Source organism: Sus scrofa, chromosome 5 (genome assembly GCF_000003025.6).
Source record: "Sus scrofa isolate TJ Tabasco breed Duroc chromosome 5, Sscrofa11.1, whole genome shotgun sequence".
Taxonomy (NCBI): domain Eukaryota; kingdom Metazoa; phylum Chordata; class Mammalia; order Artiodactyla; family Suidae; genus Sus; species Sus scrofa.
Window position 1 is genome coordinate 51,536,075 of NC_010447.5, and position 17,663 is coordinate 51,553,737.

At 37.9% G+C, this 17,663-nt stretch overlaps 1 protein-coding gene across 16 annotated transcripts in view; it reads left to right on the plus strand.

The window, feature by feature from the left end:
• ABCC9 (ATP binding cassette subfamily C member 9) overlaps positions 457–17,663 on the plus strand; it is a 137,053-nt gene continuing 119,846 nt past the window's right edge. For 3 of the 16 annotated variants that reach the window (XM_021092238.1, XM_021092237.1, XM_021092239.1), the window contains exons 1-3: positions 990–1,723; positions 9,868–10,009; positions 14,764–14,885. In XM_021092238.1, the coding sequence (XP_020947897.1) occupies positions 1,420–1,723; positions 9,868–10,009; positions 14,764–14,885 (568 nt within the window). In that variant the 5' untranslated portion in view covers positions 990–1,419. Of the gene's footprint in view, positions 1,728–2,085; positions 2,201–3,204; positions 3,323–4,668; positions 4,729–6,040; positions 6,203–9,867; positions 10,010–14,763; positions 14,886–17,663 lie in introns of those variants that run through there. The other 13 variants (XM_021092245.1, XM_021092244.1, XM_021092243.1 and 10 more) reach the window with 13 other exon arrangements.

A 17,663-nucleotide genomic window follows, 5' to 3' on the forward strand; every position in this document is an offset into this window, starting at 1 on the left:
AACTGATACACAGAGGGGTTAAACAAGTTGTCCAAAGTCTCTGAGCTAACCAACTAATTGGGTAACAAGATTTGACAGCAGGCTAGCTTCCTTGAGTCCATGCTTTTTATCATTACCGTTTGTTTTTGTTAAAATGTAACAAAATGTTTTCAGTAGTTTTAGAAGTTTGAGGGCTCATATACTTTTCCATACTTTCAAAGTTTGACTTAAAAAGAATGTTTTAAGGCATGACATTTAAGCATAACAAATGAGCTTAACGGTAGGAATATACATCTTTTTAAAGTCCCAAAGTCAACTTGGTTTTGTGTGGGCACACTCAGGGTCTATATCTGGGCATTATCTGCACCCTTCATTTCCAGTTCTCTCTGCCCAGAAGCGCTGGGAGCCTCTGGTCCCGCTTCTGGCTAGTTCGCCGGGTCCCTAGGGTTCTGGCCACGGTCCTGGTATCCGCGTTCTACAAGCGTGCTTTCTCCCTGCGCCCGCGTCGCGGCAAACAGTCCAGGGTGCAGTAGCAGAGTTTTCAAAGTCCGCGGGCCGGGAGACTCAGGGACCCTCCCGGGTGCCGCCCCACGAGGCCCCGCAGACTCCTAGCGGCCGTGGCTTCCAGCTTCAATGAGGCCGGGCCTCACCCAGGAACGCAGCGACCTTCCCAGCCGGAGATGCCTGCGGGGGGCGGCTCTGCCCCAGAGTCGGAGCGGCCGCTGGGGCTTGGGGTTCAGCTCCCGGGACAACGTCCAGCTGCCCGCGGCCCTAGAGCGGTGCCCCTCGGGGGTCGCGCACCGAGCCTTCGGAGGCACCAGCCAGCCGGGCCGACCATCCTTTATCAGATCAGGACAGTTGACGAAAACAATGGTTATTTCAAGCTGACTGAGCGCTGACCCCCGATAAAAACGAATGTTGATTACAGAGGGTTGCCTGGGACAAAATTTATGGCATGCGTCCTGAGGGGGAGTTCTTGTGGGGTGAGTGTATTTTAAACATGTTATCTCCTTGAGAATGTCTGCACTCTCTGGTCGGGAGCTAAGAGTGGGAAAACTGTTTATAAACCGTGGAAGTCGAAGCCCCACTTTCGGGGACGAAGATTAAGGCTCGCTCTTCCGTAGCGCGGCAACTGGTCCAGACGAGTCACCAAGTTTCCCGGGGCGCTGGGGCCCCAGCTTGAGCCTGCCTTACTCCTGCGAGACATTGGCACGCACGAATACAGCCAGGCAGCCGGTTCCTCTGCCTGGAATGAAGCCTTTATTTCCCAGGTCCGCAATGGGGGACAGTGATGAAACCCTCAAATCTGCTTCCTTATCTGGTTAATAAAAAGGCGCACACAGAGCCTGGGGGAACGATTACAAGTGCAAGTGACCTTGCGTGTTTTAACTTTGGAAAAGCCGACTCCAGTGATAACGGAATTGTAGATTGTAAATTTCAATGTCTAATGAATTGTGGGGACGAACGTTATTTTGTAAAATCCTAGTCTGCGCGTCCCAAATTTGCAGCTCCGGTGCCGAAAGCTGGGCCGAGCGGGGGTGGGGAGGGTCTCCAGTACGAGGCGCGGCGCTCGGGGCTTCTGCCCAGTTTCCTGCGTCTGAGTCGCAGTGTCCGCCCCAGCCCATAGCAGTCTGTGCTATTGAGAAACTCGATAGGAGGCAGCAGCTGATCCCCCACCACCCTAAAAATAATCCGCTCGGCGCCCTGATTGCTTCGGCCAGGGAAGGAAAACTTTGCCTTCGGAGTAAGTGAGTTCGTGTCTTTTACATATATATCATTTCAGAATTTTAAGAATAACTCTTAAACTGTCGATTTTGATCTAACATTTCGGCAACCAAAAGGCGCCCGCGCACTCTCGCAGCGCTTTGCCTTCGCGGTCGCTATTTCTAGGATTAAGGGACCGGGCCCCAGCCCGAGGAGAGAGGGCGTGGGGATCAGGTTTCCAGCTTTATTTACAAAACCCTGGCGGGCTCCTGCTTAAACCAACTGGATAAAGTGCAAAGAGTTATTACAGTTTTTTTTTTCTTTCTTTCTGTTTGACATTTCCCGTCTTGTTCACGAAGTAGCTTTCTATCTGCTTAATTTATGTTACTCTTTGCTGTGTAGGAGTTCTGTGTCCGGGTTTAAAATTTGCACCTAAGACAGTGTAGGAAGCCGGGGTTTGGAAGGTAGTGCAAGTTCACCAGTAGGAGTTTGAAGCAGCTTCAAGCGTTTGCCGCAGGTATTTATTTGTTGCTTTGTTTGTCCAGTTTGCCATTTGAAAATAATAATAATAATAAAAAAACCTGAGTGTGTGTCTAAGGAAGCTTATCTGCTGTATAGTTCCAACATTTCCTTTGGTGTGCAATAGGACTTGGAGGAGTGCTTTCAGATTAGGCATTAAATCAGAAGTCTGGTCACTTTTGCTAGTGATTTCCTGCCTCCATCTGTCATTCACAGATAGATAGACAGACATCTTCTTGTTGACATTTTGTAAACTTTGTACTGAATAACTGCAAATAACTTATGACATTTGTTTTCCTAACTGATTCGATCTTGAACATGCTCAAGAGAATGATAAAGCCCTGAGTAAGTTCTTTAAAAGGTTGTGCTTCTGTCTCACAAAATAATTTGGTTAATTTCTGAATAACTAAAGAATGAGTTATTTCGTGTGTAAGAATGAGAGCTTTTTCATTAGATTTAGCATGTTTTCTTCAGGTGTTTCCAGTGTGTTACCTTTTCTGGGATTGCTCTTTCATCAGAACTGACACTTTCTGCTGGGTGAACAAGAGAGTGTTAGTTTTCACTTATTTACCTTATATGCATCAAGTGAATCTCAATTTTATAAGCCCCAAGGATGTCGAACTTAATACAATGCATTTCAAGGAATATGAATACTGAGGGTAGTGGTCTTCCCATGAAATCCTAAATTTGGTCATGAAGGAGATTTCTGTTGTATGTTTTCTGCTCTACAGACCATCCCTGTAATTGAAGTTTCACTTTTGTTGTTTGTCTTTAAAGTTTATTCAGACAAATTCTCCAACCCTATCAGCTGTCATAAGCACTTAAACATCTTTCTGTGCGTTTATGCTTGTGTGGGGAAAAATGTCATGCCTTCCTATCCGGCCTTCTGTGCTCTCCCTCCTCCTTGATGCTGGGGCCTCGGTCAGTGTTAGCTGAACTAGACAGCTGCAAAAGGGGCAGGGCCGTAGGGTGTCATGTGACAGCATCCAGCAAGAGCAGCAATTTATACCCTTCCCAAAGGATTCCTAACTTAACCCGGGTTGGGGGAGCGGGAGACCTTGAATAACAATTGGAGATTTAAGAATTCATTGCAAAATCTCGATTGAATAAAATAACTCAGGTAAACACAAAAAATTTTAACAGCTCTGCAATAAGTTTACGCTTTCCCTCTTTTTATCCATGTTGGGTTGTGATAAGGGCTGGCTGTTAAGACTGTGCCACATGCCCGCTGGGTGTTGGAGAAAAGAAGCGTAAGGGGCAAGGGAGAAAGAAATGAAGAGGGGGCAGAAGAAGAAACAAAAGGGGAGATGTGGTGAGAGACAGTGGACAGGTTGGGAGCCATGGGGGAAATGTGAGGTTAAGATTATGGTAGAAGGAAAACATCGTTCTGAAGTTTTTACTTTCCCAATATGAAGTATACAGCTTAATGTGATGATGTCATTGTATATTTCCCTGTCTTTTAGATCATAACTGTTACATTATACCAAGAACGATTGGAATTAGTCTAAGTCTGATTTATATCGCCTAAGACCACAGGGGCTGTTTCTGTCATTTGCACTGTTGAATTCCTAGTGCATAGCACATGGTCAGCATCAATAAGTATTTTTGCGGTTAATTAATGGCCTGTAATTCCAGCTCTCAAGTGCATGGCTGAAAATGTTCTTTAACTTTTTCAGGTCGTTGTACTTCTCTGATCTTTTCTTTTCACCATTACACATATTCGAAAGGTTACTTACTTAGTAAGTTTCAGGCTTGATTAAATACCAGGCAAACAGTGCTTATAGCTAATGAAATACATGTTTTGCAAATTATATTTTAGCATCTAGCTGAATGGTAATGATTAAATAGCAAGGTTTATAAATGTAGTCAATTGGAATACTGTAACTTTTGATAAGGTTATAAAACTAGCTATGTAAAAATTATCATCTAGTTTGTTCTAGGAAACAGTTTATACATAGCTTCTAATTAAGAGTGAGCTTAAAGTTTCTTTTTATATTTCTGCTAAGTCAAGGAAGTAATCTTAAAATACCATTACTATTATTTTTCAGTTTCTGTTTTTCCATTTTTATCAGAAATACATCTAACATACAATTATGTACTCAGAAGTTTCATCTTACTGCTATTTTAAAAATCTCAAGTCCTTTTAAAATTCTTTTATCTAGCTTAGAACCTTAGGAGTTGGTAAGGATTTGGCAACTTGAGGGGATTTTCTTCTAAATATAACATTTTTTAAAAGATGAAAAAAAATCTTGACTAGAGAGCATTTTTTAAAAAAAATACATTACTAGAAATAATATGCAAGAGGAATTCCATATGAACATTTACAGACTGTAAACACACAGGCTTTCTAACTAGTTTTTCTGTTCATATAATGTTTTATAAAACGTGTTTAAAATTTTGTTTCTCCAATAGTTTGCCTGCGATTACTGATCTTTTCTGTGTAATGTGCTTCTTTTTTTTTTCTAGAAAAAAAATGATTTGCGACCATTGCTAAATCAATAATCAATGAAAGGGAAGAGAGAAAAGGTACTACTTTAGTTATTCAAAACTTTTCCAAACTTGAATAATCTACCTCAGAATCCAGGGGGACAGAAAAATGGAAAAGAAACAAAGTCCAGTGAATTTAAACTTCTACTTATTTTAGTATGATAGATAAGCGATTTCTTTAAAAAGTAGGTTGGAGGCTGTGTGATGGAGTGGGGTGAACAGAGTTTATAGTCAGATACACATGAGTGTGGACCCTGGCTACTCTACTAGTTGGCAAGTTTCTGAACCTATCTGCCCCTCAATATCATCCAAATGCAAAGAGCTCCTCAAATGTTGCTCTGAGGGCTTAAATAATGTATGCAAAATTCCCAGAATTTAGTAGGTGCTAAATAAATAGTAGGTATTATAAAAGAAGTTTTCCAAATGCTGAAACTCTTGCTGGCATTTCACAGTAGTGTTTGGGTGAAGTTGACCCTTGCTTTGTACCATGTGTCAGCACAGCAGTGAGAATTCATTTAAAACTTAAGTCAGAACTTGTCACTTCTCTGATTGCCCGCCTCTCGGTGGCTCCATTTCACTCAGAGGGGAAGCCAGAGTCCCAACCAACAATGGCAAAGAAAATCTTGTGTAATCTTGTCCTCTGTTTCCTCTCAAAACTTGTCCACTTCTCCTCTAAAGGAATACAGCTTTCCAATAAAAAGACATCTTCTGTTTCAAAACTTGAGTTGGGTGCATTGCTTCTAAGATCATTCTCTGACTCTGGGAACTGAGTAGTCTTGTTACCATGTCACTTGAATTCTGTTTAATTTATCTTAAACATTTGATTTTAATACTGTTCAGAGAAAAGCTGGTTGCAGCCACATTGGTCGCTGTTACTATTTCCTGCAGTTAATGAAATAGTACAGTAAATTGTATTAGACTAAAGTCGTTTGTGTAAGCGTTTTTAATGAATGACTATGGGAAAAAATTGGATATTACACCATTTTGACTTTTCAGTTTCATTTTCCCTCCTCCTTTTTCTTGATAATCAGCCATTTTTGGTTTTTGAAATCATCTATTCTGACAAATGCTCCTTTGAGATACCACTATTGGTAGATATTAATTATGTATTTTCCAAATTAAAATGGTATACGTTTCTCTGAAAAAAAAAAAGCCTATTGAAAACTAGACCTTATGGAATGTTTAAGACCTTTATAGGTAACTCTCAAATAACTTTGTCATAGAGTTTCCTATTTCCTCAATGGCAAAGAGAAAGGGGATTACTTTTATGATATAACTCCTCTTTAAGGCTATAATTTTATGAAGGAGAATTTAATAATAATAGACTTTTCCCTCTTTCTTTCCCTTTTAGAGTAAACTGTATAAGAAGAAATGAGCCTTTCATTCTGTGGTAACAACATTTCTTCATATAATATCTACGATGGTGTGTTACAAAACCCCTGCTTTGTGGATGCCCTCAATCTGGTCCCTCATGTCTTCCTGTTGTTTATCACTTTCCCAATATTGTTTATTGGTAAGGAATCTACTGTCCTATAGTAACATCACCTAGTGTTTATAACAAAAGTCTTATTTATTTATTCTTGCTTTTTATGGCCACACCTGTGTCATATGGAAGTTCCCAAGCTAGGGGTTGAATCGGAGCTACAGCTTCAGGCCTATGCCACAGCCATAGCAAGGTGGGATCCAAGTCTCGAGCCTCGATTGTGACCTACACCACAGCTCAAGGTGATGCCAGATCCTTAACCCTACTGAGCAAGGCCAGGGATTGAACCTGCATCCTCATGGTTACTAGTTGGGTTCATTACCCCTGAGCCACAAAGGGAACTCCAAGAAAAGTCTAATTAATGGCTGAGATTTAGTATAATGTTGATGTAATTTCTCCAACAGGAGAACTAACATGTAAGTCTGTGGGAGAGGAACAAGTATTTTGTGTTTTTCAGTTACTTATTTTTTTGGCATTTGGTAGCCTATTGATAAGACGTCAAGAAATGAACTTCAAGAAACAGCAGTTTTTTAAAGAGAGGGATAGAGAATTATGTGAAGTAGACCAAAAGCGTTTGTTGAGTGCTTGCTGTGTGTTTAGGTGAAGAGAATGGAAAATGGATAAAACATAGTACTAGCCTGGAATATTTGCAGGAATTTTCCAGTGAAACAAATGTGTCAAAGTCAAGGGAAATGATTATACCTCCTTGTAAGCCCATTTACAGACACAGGAACAAATTATCCTGGGCTCTAGTCTGCCAGAGTAACTAACTCTTCTTGGGACTGATGGGGACAATGCATAAAGAGTGACATGTTTGGGGACTTGAAGAATACAGAACATGCAAAGTAGCAGTGATGAGGTATATTTCAGGTAGAAAGAGTGCCTGTGCAAACTATTTAAAAATAATGCCTTTTGCAGCAGCATGGATGGACATAGAGATTATTGTACTGAGTGAAGTAAGTCAGATAAAGACAACTTATCACATGATATCACTTATATGTGGAATCTAATAAAAATTGATACAAAAGAACTTATTTATAAAACAGAAACAAATTCACAGATTTCAAAACTAATCTTAAGGTTACCACAGGTGAAACTGCTGGGAGGAGGGAAAAACTGGAGGGTGGGAATGGCATATACACACTACTGTATAAAATAGATGATTAACAAGAACCTACTATATAATGCAGGAAAATCTACTCGATAGTTTGTAGTAACCTATATTGGAAAAAAGAATGTATATATTTATGTGTGTGACTGATTCAGTTAGCTGTAGACCTGAAGCCAATACAACATCATAAATCAACCATATTCCAACAAAGTAAATTTTAAAAAATAAAATAAAAAGAAGGTAAAATTAGTTCCTACTGTGGCACAGTGGGTTAAAGGTCTGGCTTGTCTCTGTGGCGACACCAGCCCAGAGCAGTGGGTTGAGGATCCTGCATTGCTGCAGCTGTGGTATAGGTTGCAGCTGTGGCTTGGATTCGATCCCAGGCCTGAGAACTTCCACATGCTGTGGGTGTGCTTAAAAAGAAAATAAAAATAAAAAGAAGGTAAAAATACAATTTCTTTATTATTTTACAGTTTATATATGCACAAAATCCAATTATCTAGAGCAGTTATGCATTATTTGTATAATTTCTCCAAAAAAAACCAAAATAGACCTTTAGCATTTTTTAAATTATAAAGTATTTTTCTTATATAAACGTGACAGAAACTAATATAATAAATATCTATGAACCTACCACACTCATTTTAAGGAAACTAACAGTATGAATACCATTTCTTGATCCTCTTACTCTTCCTATATCTGTGGTCCTGTCCTTTAAAAAGAGATAGCCACTATTTTGAATTTTGTGTTTGCTCACACAGATAAATGAAAAAGTTAACAGACTAATTTTCTTAAGAAAGCTGTCATAATTTAAGGGTCTGCTTTAAAGGAAGGCTTAAAAATAATTTGTAAGCTTTTATTTCTTTAACAAATCTTTTTACAAATCTTTTTAACAATTTTTTTTTCTTTTTTTTTTTTTGTCTTTTTAGGGCCGCACTTGTGGCAGTTCCCTGGCTAGAGGTCGAGGCGGAGATGTAGCTGCCAGCCACAGCCACAACAATGCTGGGTCTTTAACCCACTGAGTGAGGCAAGGGATTGAACCCACATCCTTAAAGAGTACCAGTTGGGTTCATTACCACCAAGCCATGACGGGAACCTCCTTTCATTTACCAAATCTTAATTGAGAGATTACTGTGTGCCTGGCATCCTAACAGTGATCAAAGAATTTCTGTTACATGACACGTATTATGCAGAGGCCAGCATAACTCTTGGTACCTAGTCATTCATGTCAAACAAATGTATGGAAATTAAATATATTGGGACCAGAGTGGCCATACATAGAAACACTATTTGTTATATATGAGGTGACAGTTGTAGGAGATTAAAGAATGCCCCTTGGCTAAAAGTAGGACATTTTAAAACTGCAGTTCTACAGTTATTAATTCATTTTTGACATCCAGTTAACTTATTGTGAGCAATAATTATGATATCTTTAGCATGGAACATGGAGGCTGTCAAAAGAGTATATGAATCAAGATTAAATGGAATTAATGTTATCAAAAGGAAAGAAGTGGTGGAGAAAATGCAGATTATTCATCCATAACATTGACTACTTGAGTTAGTGAGAGATCATAAATAAATTTTATAGAAGTATCAGGTAGAAGTAAAATTATAGTGTGGCAAAAAAGAAGCCAGAGCTTGCCTGCATGAGTTTGCAGTATAAATTCTAGTGGAATATATAAACTGTAACTGATCTTCAAATAATGAAGTTCATTTGGGAACAACTAAGACATGAATCAGTATTCTTTTCAAAGAATGCTTTAGGGGGTCCCTTTTGTCTGTGCAGACTTCCTTGCATATTTTAACCTCAAACCCCCATTTGCTCTTGATGTATGTGGGGCTTCTCTACAGCTAAAAATTGAGAAAAGAGGGTGACACAAGAGACATGAGCAGGGTCCTTTCTTGGAACACCTTATTTGAGTTGGCATTCCTCATGGTTTTAAGGGGAGACCATCAAAATTTTACTCAAATATAATCTGGTAACTAATTTTTTTTCTACAGTGATGAACTAAGGGTGAACCTATAATGTTCTTGAGCCCACTCAAATCTCATCAGTGGACAAAGCCTGAGCTTTCTTTGAGAAAATACCACTACTACTGCTGGTTCAGTCAGAGGTTATCATTTTTCCTGCATGATATGCATATGATTAAGAGTTGACTCAATCAAAAGTGTCCCTATTTCATTACCAGATATGGCTTTCTTATTAATCCTCCCACAGATCCCATCTTTTGAAAGATTTTAGACTCCAAATTATTTTTTATTAATATCATCATGAATTTGTTCTTCTTTTGAGTGAATCAGAGACCTGTCCGAAAGAAGAGCTGTGATTAGCATGAAACAACCACACTGTCATCCAGAGTTTGCATTATTCCTGAGCAATGCAACAAATGTCAATGTGTTAAGCTGGGCAGTCTTGTAAAAATTAATTGAAATTTTCTTTTTTTTTAACATAATGAAAATAGGCCAGGATTTCTATTATTATCCTGGAAAAGAATAAGGCTTCAGGAACTCTTCCCCAAAGCATATCACAATGTAAGTTATTGCCACGATTATAATCTGTCCTTTATCTCTTTGTCTTTTTCAGGGTGGGGGAGTCAAAGCTCAAAAGTACAAATTCATCACAACACATGGCTTCATTTTCCTGGACATAACCTGAGATGGATTCTTACATTTGCCCTCCTATTTGTGCATGTTTGTGAAATAGCAGAAGGCATCGTTTCAGATTCGTAAGTGACTCCACTTGGTTTACAACTACTGGGTTTACCCTATCCTGGTGGGTATGCTGATATGGCTGGTACTTAAGAGTGTACCAGGTAGATCTTAACTTTTTGGTTGTCACTTACTAGGCTCCACTGCTGTCACCCATTTTATAGGATAATCATTTATGTTGCTTGTATTTTTTGTGGTGCCGCATCCTTTCTCTGATAACACAAGTTCACAGCTTTGTGGCTTAGGCTCATTTCTGTCCTTTCTGATTCTTTGCGTCTTATGTTTACGTAGCCATAGCAGGAAGTTCTCTCCTTTTAAACACTTTGATGTCTATCTTATTTTTCCAAATAAATACAAATAGCAAGAAAGATTGTCTATATTGATATATAGCTCTAATATGTATGTGTTTATGTGTAAATATATAACCAGTTCTTAGATATTTTGATTTATTTTCTAAAACAGCAAAGACAGATTAAAGGAATCTGAGAACCACTAAAGATTTGGCTACAAGTTAGACAAAGTATATAATTATTTAAAAATCAGGATTTATTATAACACTCCTATTTAACTAGGGATTTTGTCATTCTAACAAAAGAAGTTTGAAAAAAATAAAATAAAATAAAAAATAAACAAAAGAAGAAGTTTGTATTTTGCAGTTAGAATATAATAAACTCTATTTATAAGCTTGAACATAGTATGGGGGAAATATATTTATCACATAGTAACAGAAAATAAACTCAAGTCATAGGAAAATTTTGGTCATGAAAGTATGCTAAATGGTATATCTTTCACTGAAGAATTAATATGAGGTCTTTAAAGTTCGAAAAAGGAAAGCTTCAAAAATAATTTTCTTCTTATCTAATAAGAATGTACTCTGACATCTGTTTATGTTTTTCTGTTGCAATAACAAGGAATGAAACTTTAAAGCTTTTGTCATGGAGCCAACTGTTTTGTAACATTTTATGACAGCTTTTTTTGTATATATGTGCACATCTTAGTTTCTGATTAAAAAGAAAATCAGAGACCCTAAGATATGTCATGTTTCCAAGCATTCAGGAGCTTATTGGCTATTCTCTTTTTTAGAATTACTCAAAAGTCTTGGGCATATTGTATTATATTTTATTATCATAGCCAATTCTAGTCTTCTATCTTTTTTATTCCCTTACCGTATAGGCTGACTCTCCATGTTATTCTGTGAATGTATAAAGTATAAGATAGTGGAAGTCCTCTATGTCCTAGAAACTTGACACCAGATAGGCAAGGATGACTCTTCTTTTTCAGCCTCATGGTCGATATTCAGTCAGAGTCTTAGAACAGAGGCTGAACTAATCATGAGGCTATACACTAATAGCAGAAACTTGTTTTGCCGTGGCAGTGGTACAAGGCTAAACCCATGCTAAAAACAAAAAGAAGTAACACTCTTGATCTTGCACTGTCCTCCCCGATTCTTGACCTACAGCCTCTTCTCCTTCCTCTTTTCACCCAGGACTCTCAAAAAGAATCTTCCAGTTACTTCTGAACCCAAAGATTTAGTTTACTTTCTTGTGTGCCTTGGCCTATTCTGGAAACTGTTTCTATAAGAATCTCAAAAAACATTAATAATGAACATCTTTTCCTGTTTAACATACTTGTTATATTTGACAAACTGATCATGCTTTCCTTCTTTCTTTCTTTCTTTCTTTGGCCAAGTCCACGGCATGTGTGAGTTCCTGGGCCAGGGATTGAACCCATGCCACAGCAGTGGCCCAAGCCACTGCAATGACAACATCGGATTCTTAACCCTCTGAGCCACAAGAGTACTCCTCCTCCTTTATTTTTTAACGAACTTCTGTGAACTGTTTTTTTTTTTTTTTTACTTAAAATAAATGCTCATTACAATTAGTGAAACAATGTGACATTTCCTAACTGAATATTTGATTTTTTTAGTAATACAAATATTAAAACTATTGCTTTTCTTTTGAAACATCCTGTTTTGTACAGTTTTTCATAGGAAGCATTCTCTTTTTTTAATTCTGCCTAAATAATTTTAGTTTGGTTGAGATACTCTCCTAGGTCTAGGAGCCATTTTCTGTTTGCTCTCTAGGCTAATTTGATTGGTTTATTATTAGAGCATGTAATTTTTTAAATGAGTACCTTTGGGGATTTATTAACATTTTCATTGTTGTCAAATACTTAATTATTTAATTAATATAATTAATGAGTATTAGGAAATAATACATATTCTTTATAGGAGATAAAATTTTATTGAATTTACTGATTGCTAAAATCTTGTATGTTGATTATTTTTATGCTATTTAATTCATCAAATTCTAAAAGTATGTTAAAATCTTCACTATTATTGTGTTTTCACTTAGGTTTTTATTTCTGTAATTTTCTCACATTTGAAATGTTCTTTTGTTTTCCATGGTATATAGCTTTTTGCTTTTTCTCTAACTTTCTGACTAAAGATTTTCTGCTCTAATGGCAAATATTTGCTGTTTCCAACACACTCAAGTCTGCAAAACGTGCTTTAAAAATAATACAGGTTAAAGTAGAGAGTGGGATTTGGGGCACTCCTCAAAGCCTATACTACTTTGTGTGTAAAGCAGTTAACAATGTGGGAGTAATGGTAGTAAAAATACTAGCATGGTTAAAAAATATGTTAAATCACTAATAAAGGAATGCCATAAATATAAACCTTACTGGAGCTATTGCTATCTTTATTAATATTTTATCACTGCCTCCCTTATGATGTTTGTTATTCTTTTTCTGACTTCTTGAATCAGACTATTTAATTATTAAATCGATTCCTACTGAATATATTTAAGGTTATAAACTCTCTTCTGGGTATGGTTTTGACCACATCTAATAGACCTTGATAGGTAATATGCTCATGTTATAATTTTTAAAATAGTAAGTGGTTGTCTAAAATTCTTTATTTTATTCAATAATTAAAGAGTTCTAGAAGCATTTCTTAATTTCTGTATCATACTTTTTCTTTTTGACCATTTGAACTATTTCTGGGAGGTGGTGGGTGGTTTTTAAGCCAGCTCTATGGCGTCATAGTACTATCACATTTTCATTATCCTGTCTGTATTGATGATTCCAGATGTGTCACCGCTCATATTCCAAACCTCTACACACACTCACCTGTTAGACAGTTTCTTTTGCATGTTCATTAGACACCTTGACAATCCTTGCATCCCTCTTGAAATGTATTAGCTTCCTCTCTCTGATGGGCTCTTCCTCTTAAAATCTAATTTGGTTACACCACCATCTACCCAAGCACCTTGGGAATTATTCTCTCCATCTCCATCACCATCACACTCAGACTCTAATGCTGTTAAATTTCTGTCCATTTTGACTGTCTTTTCCATGTGTTCTGTTTCTTCCATGTTGCTGCTGCAAAGCTTGACTAAGTCTTTCATCATCTATCTCCTGGCCTGTACCCATAATATACTAACTACTTTCCTTCTTCCTTGTCTCTCCCCTCACCTCAAACCCACACACTACCTATCAGCTCCGTCATCCACATTATTACCAGGTTGATCTACCTGAAATCCTGATCTGACTGTACCACTTTCCTGTTAAAGTATTTCCACTTTCTGCAAGATTAGGTTTGGCTCCTTACCATGCTGTATAAAGCTTTTCATAATACATCTGATCTCAAATTTTCTATGGAAAGAGCATTCAACCACTTGGAATTTTGCACACTCTGTTTCCTGTTTTTAAAGTGATCATCGCTTTCCTGATTAGTGGATTCCTTTCTATATTTCAGTTGCCATTATCAACTTCACCTCTTCTGAAATGACCTTCCTAAATGTGCCTCTTTCCTTCACTCTTGAACTAGTTACTTTCTTCTCTCTATTGTTTGTGTACTGAAGTATTTCAGTAATTTGAGAAAATATAAATGTTTAATTGTGCAGCATCATTATGCAAATGGACTTGAGGGCTGTCTACCATGCACATCTGTCCTGGCATATTTTCCATCCATCTGAATCTCTCTATTGCCCTCAGAATGAAGTCTCTCGTCCTTGAAGTCATCCTGAATTGCTTGCAACACCCTTGAATGTATCTACATCCTCTGCCTGAGCAGCCTTCCTCTCTTCTTCCTCTGAGTAGCACTTCCTCATCCTTCAGGTCTTAGTTTAGAAGTCAGATCCTTCACAAGACTTTCTCTGTCTTGGACACTAAGCCCTGCATGTGCTCCTAGTTCCTTCACCTGTGTTATAATTTCCTATTGCTCTTCTCAATAGACTCTAGACATGGTGACCACAGATACCATATCTTGTCTTATTCACTATGGCATCCTGGAATCTGATACAGTGTCTGGACCAGCAAACACATATGCATTGAATAAATTAATGAAAATGGAGAAATCAATGAAGGCCATAAAGTTTGAGAAAACTGTCAGAAGAACAGGTGTACTTTTCACCTATGTTAGAGTTCATTTCCAATTGAGAGTTATTACCTGCTTTAGGTGTTAGATTATTTCAGCAGTTCTGACCTTCTATGTGGGAATAGTTATGTATTTGCTTCTGTTGTGAGCATTGTAAGGTCTTGTTTAATCTGTATTTACCCAGCCCTCCCTATTAGGATAAATTCTTTTAGCAAAATTACATCTCTTGATAGGGCCTCCCTTATATATTCTCTTAGCTTTCTGTATATAAAATACCTCAAGCTGTATTTTAAATCCTGCCAAGAGAGCATTTTAGTGGAAAAGTTGGAAACAAAATGAGAACCTATCTGGAATCATCAGCTGTAGACACTGATGTTGTCCCACTCTCCATAGACGGCGAGAGTCACGACATCTCCACCTCTTCATGCCTGCGGTGATGGGATTTGTGGCCACTACGACATCAATAGTATATTATCATAATATTGAAACATCAAATTTTCCCAAGTTACTTTTAGGTAAGTATGATCAAGTGTTGCTTCCCCCCCCCACCCCCTGGCCCCCGCCCAGAGACCTGTTTGTTTATCTTTCTCCTCAAAGTAAACATGCTCATTGTGGGTTGGGATTGGAAGACATGGGAAAACCGCAATAATTAATTTCTCTGTAGTCTCCCATCAAGTGTGGAGATAAAGATAAGTGGAGCTGCTCTAAGCAGTGAAAACTCCATTCCCCTCAAACATGCGATGATGAGCAAGTCATCTCAGCTAGGACTGTGTGTTTCTGCTTCTGGCTTGGAGTCCCGAGGCATTTTCTGCAGATCTAAGTCTGTTGTGGATGCTGTGGGAATGTCACACTCTTCCTCCATCTGCTGTCGAGGCCTCAGGGGGCCTCTCTGCAGCAGAGTGTGCTTCATTGCCTGCTTTAAACTACCGAGGGCAGCCCCTCACACCTGCATCATGCCTCACGTTATTTTTAATTTTTTTTTTTAATTTTTGTCTTTTTGCCTTTTCTAGGGCCATTCCCGTGGCATATGGAGGTTCCCAGGCTTGGGGTCTAATCGGAGCTGTAGCTCCGTGTAGATGGGAACTCTGCCTCACATTATTTTTTTTAGCCTATCTTGCCTCCTTGTGCTGTGGCTATTAGACACTGTCAAAAGTATTCTTAATATTATTTTTTGCTTTATGTTAAAGTAATAGAACTCATCCCAAATAGCTAAATGTAACACTCCAATCCATCCTTGCATTCCTTGGTGTACACTTTTATCTGGAAAGCTGAGATGAAGGTATGGAACCTGAATTATGCATGGGCTGCCAGGGCCTGTGTGCTCTCTAAAATGGTAGGCAGAGTTGTGCCTCTTTGTGTGAATGAATGCTTCCAATTTTCTAAGGTTCGTGGATTTCACTTGATTGCTGTTTGATGAAAATGACATTGACTACTGATATAGCCATTACAAAAAGGAATAACTGCACAAGTATTACTTTATTAATCAGAGGATATTAAAATTAAAAATGAATAGGTGGAAATATGCTGATTATTTAATTCTGTGTTGCATCATATTATATGACTGGGCAAAGGTAATCAAATAAAAACAAGCTGTCTGGGTTAAATATTAATTTAAAAGGCTGTCCAGGTCAGAATTATCTTAATAGAAAGTTGTTTGAGGAGTTCCTGTTATGGCTCAGTGGTTAGCGAATCTGACTAGGAACCATGGGTTTCAGGTTGGATCCCTGGCCTTGCTCAGTGGGTTAAGGATCTGGTGTTGCTGTGAGCTGTGGTGTAGGTCGCAGACACGGCTCAGATATCATGTTGCTGTGGCTGTGGCGTAGACCAGTGGCTACATCTCCAATTAGATCCCTAGCCTGGGAACCTTCATATGCCGCGGGTGTGGCCCTAAAAAAGACAAAAAAAAAAAAAAAAAAAAAAGAAGAAGAAGAAGAAGAAAAGAAAGTTGTTTGATATAAAATAAGCAGATATTATCAAGGAAATCTTTTTAAGTAGATGCCAAAAAAGGCAACAGTAAAAATGTATATAATATTGGACATTTGATTCGCTAGACATTAAGTTTTTGAAGAACTGATGATGGCATAAGAATTATGCAATGTAGTTAGAAAGGAAGTATGCTTTTTCATAATATTTTGAAGGAAATGCAATCAGAATCAGCCTCTAAACTTTTATGTAGGCACAAGGCAGAGGGAACAATTTAATTATATTTCTGGAAGAACAGAGTTAAAAGCTAGTCTAATGGTCTCCTTGTTTTAGGAGAGAAATATTTGGACCTTGAAGAACCACACTTATTTTAAATCACAGAACTAGTAATTTTGTTCCAACAGTATATGATAAACAGCACCAAGCACACAGAAAGTTAAAAAAATCATAAGTACACTCAAGTATCTACCACCTCAATTCTTCGGTTTACGTTTTATTCTATTTATTTTATCACATACCTACATCTTTCCATTCCTCTGTTCTTCCATAAATCCATCTTATTTTTGATGCATTTTAACGTAAGTTGCAGGAGTTGATATGCATCACTCTCTGATTATTTCAGCATGCTTATCATTAACTAAAATTAAATATTTGTTCTTTTTGTGGGATAAAATTTACATCCAAAGTACAGAAATCTAATCTACTAAATGCATACACCAGTATAACCGTATCACTATCTAGAACATCACCATCATCCATGACAGTTTTCTTGTGCCCCTTACCAGTCAGTCTTCATTTCCATCTCTGTGGAGGCACATCTAATCTGATTTTTTTTTCCCACCATAGATTAGATGTGCTTCTTCTAGAATGTCAGTAAATTGAATTGCATGGTGTAAACTCTTCTCTGGAAGACTCCTTTCTCTCAGCATGATTTTTGGGGACTTCTCCATTATGTGGTATCAATCCATATTTTGTTCTTATGATTGTTGGGTCATACTCCACTGTATAAATATAGCACAGTTTTTCCATTCTCTTGTCAAAAGACCCCTGGACTGTTTCCAGGTTTTGGCCATCATGAACGAAAAAAGCTGCTATAAACACTCATGTGCAAGTTTTTATGAGGATACATGTTTTATTTCTCTTGGGTAAATCCCTAGGCGTGGAATGAGGACAGGTACATAAATGTGTATATTTGGAAGAAACCACCAGATCTTTTCTCAGAGTGGTTTATTGTACATTCTAACTAACAGGGTGTAGGAATTCCTGTTGTTTCACATTCATTTGAGGATCTTGATATTCTAATTTAGCCATGTTGGTGAGTGTGCACTGATAACACATTATGGTTTTGATTTGCATTTCCCTGATGACTA